Source organism: Capsicum annuum, chromosome 12 (genome assembly GCF_002878395.1).
Source record: "Capsicum annuum cultivar UCD-10X-F1 chromosome 12, UCD10Xv1.1, whole genome shotgun sequence".
In the NCBI taxonomy this organism is placed as follows: Eukaryota; Viridiplantae; Streptophyta; class Magnoliopsida; order Solanales; family Solanaceae; genus Capsicum; species Capsicum annuum.
Genome location: NC_061122.1, coordinates 205,544,676 through 205,553,194, shown reverse-complemented (window position 1 = coordinate 205,553,194; position 8,519 = coordinate 205,544,676). Strand labels below are relative to the sequence as shown.

The window sequence follows — 8,519 nt, the reverse complement described above, 5'->3', positions numbered from 1 at the left end:
TAAATGACTTTAATAAAATGACTCTTCCTTTTTAAGTTTGGAAGCTGAGACTAAAACAACAGTTTGTGACTGATATTTGAATTATCTAAGTGAATGTAGGAAAATATTTCTACTACTATGCAAATTGGTACTGTGAAACAATTACCGAGCTGCTACTTCTTGAAGCCTAGACTTGATTCTTCCCAAAGTACTTTATATTGAAATATCAAAGGCATCCTTTTAAAGCCACCTGACAATCTTTTTTTTTTTAAAAAAAAATAATTTACATAAATTGAGAAAATGAGAAAATTATATACATCAAGAGATGAACATATCAGAAATGAGACGATTTTAAGCCTCGTAAATATCAGATATCATTAAAATTACAGAAATAAACCCTAACCCCAAACAGTCAACTATCAAGTTTTAGATATCACACAAATAAATACTAGCCCCAAATGCTTGCATAAACCCTAACCCCTACAGATTACATGCACCCTAGACTCAGTCATAAAGCAAATTAAATCAAAAAGATCACAAATTCATCCATTGTAAAGTAAAATCACGGACAAACACAAAAAAACAAACTGACCCTTAAAAAAAATGATAAGTTAAAACTCATTCAAGCTAGAATATGAACAACAATTTAAAACAAACTCAAAAAATTAACAAAATACAAGTTTTTTCGTGTACAGAATGGAAGCAAATACCTTCAATGCCTCAATTCGTGTAGAGATTGTAAGCTTGACCTTCAATTCGTGCAGAAATGCCCTCAAAAGACCTTCAATTCGTGCATTTTGTTGTAGAGAGAGAAAGCAGTAAAGAGAGAGCTGAAATTGAATGAAAGCCCTAGACGCCGATCCCTTTTTACCCTTTATATATTTTATTTTTAATTAAAAATTTAAAAATAATTATTTTGACGGATTATTCGATCACTACAATAAATAAAATTTCGAAAATATAAATTTGAAGCTTACCGACGATTTTTCCGTCGCTAAATCTGTTGCTACAAAATAATTAAAATTGTCACACATTTTTGTTGCTAAATCCATCACTACATTTAGGCGTCTTTTTTCTGCCATTATTCAGCGATGGAAGAGTATTCGTTGCTAATAGCATAAATAAAAATGGACTTGCTATGCATGCGACAAAATTGATTGTTCCGTTGCTAATCCATCGCTATATAGTGATGGAACTGAATCTGTCAGTAAATTTCGTCGCTAAACTCTCTTTTTTAGTGTATATATTATTTTTAATACATTATATCAAACACTTTATAAGAAATGATGTTTGTATAACTAATACCAGCAATACTAATACTTGCATTAATAATACATATATTACTAAGACATCTTATTCACCATTATTCTTATATACTCTACCAAATGATCCCTAAGTGGAGTACAGGAAGAATAGGGTGTATGCAGATCTTATCCTATTTCGTTAAGATAGATTATTTTTGAACGACCATCGACTCAAGTAACTCATAACAAAACAATCTAAAAATAAAAATAAAAACACATATAGACATAAAATAGACATAGCATCATTTAGAAAAAAGGAACAATAACTTCAAATTAATATGATAATTGAAACAAAAAATAACATATATTAATAAAAATTTATGGGCAAGCGAGATTAGTATTAATGTTACTGGAATGCAATGATACAACACACAATGTTCTATCTATTAATCTTCTAATCATAATTTTCGTATTTTATATCCCCTATTTAAGATCATGTCCTTGATAAATTGATGGTGCGTCATGTCTTGTCTCATTACCTTACCTCAAGACTTTTTTCGATTGGCCCTTGCTTCTCATTAACTCCATCATTGCCAACCTTACACATCCTTACTGACATCCACATCTTCTCTTTCACATGCTCGAATTATCTCAGTTTTTTTTTCTTATTCCGTCACTACACCTCCTTATCGTGTATATTTTCATTTCTTATCTTTCTCTCTTCTAATGTACCTATACATTCACCTCAACTTTCTCATTTTCGCAACTCTCATCTTTTAAATGTGAGATTTCTTAATTAATCAACACTCACCACTGTTAACTTGAAAATTCATCTTCAAAAATCAATAAAAAAAAAATGTTTAATATATGACCAAGTAATATTTTAAAGTAAAAAACAAATGAAGTACGTCTAGGCGCCCCTCTCCCCCTCAAAAAAAAGAAAAAAAAAAGATAGGAAGAAAAAGGTGGCAAGATTTCGCACGCATGAAAGCAATTAATTTCATCAAACAAAGCTAAACAACCTTTATTTTATTTATTTCTTTTCATCATTTCATATTTTTTATACCTAAGTCTATATTACTACTCGTCTACTCTCCACACCTTATCTTTTATTTGACTCGACTCTACTTCCCATCTCTCTCTATAAAATTATCTATTCACTCTTCTTTCAATCTCCAAAATATCTGCTCTTTCTCGATACTTAATTATAATCAATTTGGATTTTGCTACAATTTTCATTCGCTGTAAGTCCCTAATTTTCTTAATAATATACAGTGTTATTTTTTTTTTTTTTTACTATTTGCCATGTAACACTATTTTTGACTACATGGGATTTGTGTTTTAATTATTGGGTTTCTGAATTCTTGATTTTATGGTTTTCTTTTTCTTGTGTTTTCTAGTGTATGTTTCATTAAGATCTATGGAAAATTGTACAAGATTGCTATACTGTTGTTTTTTGAGAAATAATAGATATTAGTAGATAATTATGTGAAATGATTTTCAGCTGAAATTTCTTGCTTTTTCGTTTGTCATGTTTGGTTGCAAGAAAATAACAATATTGAAGTAAGTCCGGTTGTTTTAAAGGCTATTGTACTGTGTTCTTAGGGGTCATTTGGTAAGCAGACTAAATTATCCTAGGATTTTAGTTCAATCCCAAGTTGGATGGGATAAGGTGGGATATCGCATGATTATGCTTGGATACATTTATACCGTATAAATTTTATCTGATGATTAATCTCGAGATCTCACCTTATCCTGTGTACAAACAACCCTTTATAGAATTGGTACGATAATGTTTTTAAATGCATTGGGTTGTTGCAATTACTTTGATGGTTGAACTTGTGTCCTTTAGATTTCGAAAAGAAAAGAGTAAATCCAAGGGGGTGTTCGACCATGAAAAGTGCAACTATTTAAAGAAAACTAGTTTTTGTTTTTAAAGTAAAAAATGATAGTTGAAAATTGGAGTTATGTTTGGCCATGAATACAAATTGGGGTTCTTTTTGAACTTTTGTGAGATATTTGGAGCAAAAAAAGTAAGAATTAACTTTTCGTGTTTTTTGAAGTTCTTGAAATTTCGGATTTTTTTTGGATTTCTAAGGTCAAATGTTTTTTCCGTGGTTCAACTCTCGGAAAAGGTAAGAAAAATTCATGGCCAAACGCCCCTTTATTCAAACTGATGTTTCCAAGATACAATTTTTACAGTACTTTATATGCTTGCCATAAATTAAGAAGTAGTAGCATGGTTAATTACTGCCTTAATTTATGACTTGTAAACCTTTGAAAAAAAGATTGATTAGGTACAAAGATTAACGGAGCAAAAAGCAAAAAAACAAAAGTACAAATCTTTGTCCTAATAAGTACTGTAATAATTAGGCGTGCTATTACATGATTCCTAAACTTTATTTTCTCATAACATGTTTTCATATGTTGTTCTTGACTTCTAAACTGATGTTGCATATGGTGTTGTTTACAGGAGCTTACAGTTGGTGAAAGACAATAATCTGAGATTTTTTTTGTCTAAAGTGAGGGACAGTATGCTGTGTTGCTGTTTTTCTGTTGATGTTTATCGGAAAGTCATCTCCTTGAACTTGTATTGTCATGTAATTCTGTAGAGTACCTATTACAGAAAATAGTTAATTTGTGAAATCTTGATCAGTTTGTCTTTTTTTCACCCCCGAAACTCATATTCTTGCCAGTAATCTTCCATGGGATCCACACATTTCATTGTTATACCGTGCTACGTTCTCAGTATTATCTGAGACTTGCTTTATCCGTGTCTTTCCTGGTTAATCAGGGATATTAGCGTTAGCTGTTCAAGTTTATTCAGGGGTGTGGTTTTCTTTGTCGTTTCTTTTAGGAGATAGGTAGAGTTTAATAGAAAGACTCAGGAGTTTTTTGAAATCGCTTGTCCTTTTTATTGTTCTGCTGGAAGATTTGCGGTGTTGTACTTGTCTTGAGTGGAAGGGTTGGAACAAGTAGTTATGGTGTGCCAAGCAGCTGGCCAGACAAGATTTCGGGCATTAAAACATGAAAATGGAATTGCGGGGTGTGCCACCATAGTTGTTAGAGTCATAGCATGCTTTCAACCTCTCCAAGATTGCCAGGTTTGTGTTTGTCGTTTTCGGAATTTTGAATAATATTTCAATATTAGTGTCTTGTTGTATCCTTGATCTTAGAGTTTAAAAAGCTAATTTCTTTTCTTGTTTATTTCAGGCTGAATATTTCAGACAGTTGTTGAAGCCTGTCACGTAGTTTTATCTTTCTCGTAACTGCATCGTAGTGAAGTTGGAATTTTTCGATTTTCTGTTCTTTCTCAAGTCTACAAGAAATAATCAGCATTTGTATTACCTCGGTTATTTAGAACTGGTAAGTTTTGCAATATCTCTGTTCTGGGAAATTTTTAATTTTGAAGATTAAGTTCTTACATATAGATCATCTGGTTCATTGGATGTTTCTTTGGTTTTATCATTAGGTGATTGTTGTAGTTGAATGGAAAAAGACTTCATATCTTGGTTCAGTCACCAGTATCCTGATCTACAATCTGCCCATTCGAACTTTTCTGGTCGTGGACTCAATATTGGGCAGCAGAATTCTGTTCCTATGTACATGACTCCATACTCAAATGAGATTCCAGTGAAAGGGGATTCTTCCTTCTCATTTTCCGGGCTGCTAGAATCAAAGGGAAGTCAGCCAACTGAAGCTCACAATTGGTTCTACTGTTTGCCACAGTTGCATCAGGGTTTTGCTCCTGTATTGAGCACTATAGTGGAAGAGAAGCTTGCCCTGCAATCAGTTGACTGTTGTGGAGGCAACGAAGAACCCCATGCAGGACTTAAATCCGCGCCAAAAACATTTCTTGTTTTTGATCAATCTGGTGATCAAACAACTTTACTTTACAGTTCTCCAAATGGTACTCCTGTACAATGCCTTCCCCTTTGGCATCCAAAACCCGCTGCGCCTTGTAATCTGATTAAGGAAGGTGCACAGATTTTACAGAATGGAATTTGTCCATCTAGGCATTACTCCATTGGTGACTATTATGAAGAAAACCATAGAGATGATGTGGATAGTGAATTGCATGAGGATACTGAAGAATTGAATGCGCTACTCTACTCAGATGATGATGATGGTTATTCTGAGGGTGGTGAAGAAACAAGCACAGGTCACTCACCTAGTGCTATGACAGCTCATGATATGCCACCGTGGCTTGATGAGATGGGTGAAGAAGTAGTTAGTTCAGAATGGCCAAGCAAAAGGCGTAAGCGGTTAGATGGTAGCTCTGATATACCATCACCCGTGGATACTGCAACCTCTGCAAAACCATTTACTTGTTCTGACTTAGAGGATGATGCACAATCCAGTTGTAACAACAGTCATAAGCAAATTTCAGAATTGGTTTCTCCATCTGGGAAAAAGAGGCCAAGAAAAGATCAAATTCTTGAGACGATAAGCATTTTGCAGAAAATGATCCCTGGAGGGGAAGGAAAAGATTCGGTTGATGTCATTGACGAAGCAATCTGTTACTTGAGATCCTTGAAGGTGAAAGTCAAGTCTCTAGGACTTGATACTCTTTGAACTTTATGCTCCCGCTGAATAGTTAGAGTACTAGTAATATTGGTACTCGTGGCATAATGTTCTGATGTATGTTTTTGTGAATAAATAAGCAGAAGTAAGCTCAGACGTGGTAAGAGGACTTTGCTGAATGTCAAGCCAGCAAACTAGATTGAAGACCTTTATGGCTTCTTAAATCCACATCCTATTGAAGTAGTTACTGTGCTTTTGAAATCTTTAGTCTTGTCTCATTCTTATCTTATATGCATAAGGGGTACACGCCTTATCATGGTTTGAAATGGGGAGGTTAAACTGAGTTCATTTCATGATGCGAAAGGGAAATGTTATTCAGTCTTTCGGGAAAGCATTTGCACACTTCTTAGCTATGTGTTAACGAGCAGATGACGTATACCTCAGTAGGATCCTCCAGAAGTTGTTGCGCTTGCTGGAGCAGATGACTTATACCTCAGTAGGATCCTCCAGAAGTTGTTGCGCTTGCTGGCATTTTGGGTTCCAGACCCGTCTCTTGCTCGTTTCCCTTTGTTCTTTGTCAAGTTGCAACCCTATGCTGTTTTCCTTTCGTGCTTCATGGCAGCAATTGCAGTGGTGATGCTGTCTTTGTTTTAGCTGTTGCATTAGGTATTTGTTGCTCCACTATTGCCATATAACTAGCTAAGAATTACTCCACCATGTGATCATGGTGTGGAGCTTGTTGTCCAAAACGTTACTAGTTTCATTCCATGTATGTATCATTTGTTCGAATAGCCAATGTAAACTGTATTTTGTGTTGATTATGTCTTTATGATCGTCTCTTGCCGCGGCGTGAATGTTTTTGTTCTGCTAGAGATAATGATGTGGTGCATAGAATCTTGAAATCTTGGTAAGGAGTGTTATTCCTTTCCTTTTAGTTAAACACCCTCATGGTTTAGCTGTTAGCAGTGATCGTCGATAAAACCAAGATCAGCCATCATCGATAAATCAAGGTGAGTCACCAATATTCTTCCAGTTATGTGATGAATCTTGTGTTGAGCATCCTTGCATTGTGCACTAGGGGCTCGTTGGATTGGGGATCAAGTTATCCCGGGATTGTTATTCCACCTTCAATGTGGGGTAAAAATAACACTACAATCCCAAGATACCTAATCTCGAGATAAGCTGTTCTGCAATTTTATCCCAAACAAACATGGGATAAGCTCATTCTAAAACTAATCCTGGGATTAGTTATCCCTTAGGGATCGTTTGGCGTAAGGTACAAAAACAAATAATTTTGGGATAAGATAATAATCTCGGCATAAAATTTTTAATGCATGTTTGGTTGGCAATATTTGGGTTAACTTATTCTGGAACTAATAAATAGTACCGGAATAAGTTATCTACCCATTTGGTGGGATAACAATCCCATCATTATTTATCCTTGGGATAAAATTAGAAAAGAACACAATTGCCCTCCAAATTCAAAATTAGAAAAGGACACAATTGCCTTCCAAATTCTTAGATTATATATATATATATATATATGTATATATATATTATATTACTTTACTATTTTTTATATAAAATATAAGATATTTGTATAATGAGATAAGTTAGATTTTAATGCGAATGAATATGAAACTTATCATATGAAGTTCAATTTTTTAAATGAGATGAAAAAATACAATATAATTTTTTTGTGTATAATATTTTGTTGTTTCTACACAAGTTTTTCATTGTTTTTATTTTACTTATACTACCAATTTACTCAAATAATTTTATCTAAAAATTCAAAAAAAATAAAAATCTAACTACTACACGATTCATCGTTATATATGTTTTGGAGAAAGTAAAAATTTCACACTTACAAATAAAGAGAAAAATCATATGAATCAAATAAATAATTTTTAATGTTGAGTAATGGAGAATCTAGCTAGCTATTATTTTAAAATCTTTTTCAAAACTATAGCTAATAACATTTTTTTAAATGATTTTAGTGATATATATATATATATATATATAAGAGAATGTGAGATTTTAGTAGTCCTCGCATCAAATATGTTTTTTTATAATTTTATCCCTAATGTAAATTTTAATTACTCTACAAATTTTCATTCATTTTGATAAATTTGAACAATTATATGAGCTTATTAAATGCTACAAAAGTGATGAGTAATAGAAAAATGATAGTGACACCATAAAAATTATTTATACAGTCAAGTTCAAAATTGATGCAAGGATTTATTGTTTTTCTATTTTGTAGAAATGTTTATTAATCGTACTTTAGATTTTTATTTTTTCTAATAAATTTATCATGGACATAAATTTTTATTTTTCCTAATAAATTTATTATGGACATAAATTTTTATTTTTCCTAACAAATTTATTATGGACATAAATTTTCATTTTTCCTAACAAATTTATCATGGACAAGTTATTAAAGTTTGTTGACATTCCCTTTCTAACTTAATACATGCTTAATTATTAAATAAAAAAATATTTTTATATTTAGCTAAAAATATTTAAAAATTTAATTTTTTAAAAAATGTAATTTGAATCTCCAAATATTAATGATACTAAATAGTGAAAGCTAAATAAGTTGAAAGTTTTAAACACACACGACATAATCATAGGAAGGCACACACAAAAAATTAAAGCTAAATAAGATGAAAGTTTTATTTTTAAAATATACACGATATAATTATGGAAATGCACACACACAAAAAAATTAAGCTAAATAAGATGGAAGTTTTATTTTTAAGAATAAATATT

At 32.3% G+C, this 8,519-nt stretch overlaps 1 protein-coding gene across 1 annotated transcript; it reads left to right on the top strand.

Moving 5' to 3' along the window:
* The first annotated feature begins 2,243 nt into the window (after window positions 1-2,243).
* LOC107850654 (transcription factor bHLH143) lies at window positions 2,244-6,584 on the top strand. The gene is made up of 4 exons (XM_016695337.2): window positions 2,244-2,467; window positions 3,697-4,327; window positions 4,437-4,589; window positions 4,696-6,584. Exon 4 carries the CDS (start codon window positions 4,713-4,715, stop codon window positions 5,796-5,798), a length of 1,086 nt encoding a protein of 361 aa, XP_016550823.2. The 5' UTR covers window positions 2,244-2,467; window positions 3,697-4,327; window positions 4,437-4,589; window positions 4,696-4,712; the 3' UTR covers window positions 5,799-6,584.
* Window positions 6,585-8,519: the final 1,935 nt, after the last annotated feature.

Bases quoted from the DNA above. Each gene is read 5' to 3' on its own strand.
- LOC107850654 (XM_016695337.2), top strand. From the start codon at position 4,713: ATGGAAAAAGACTTCATATCTTGGTTCAGTCACCAGTATCCTGATCTA.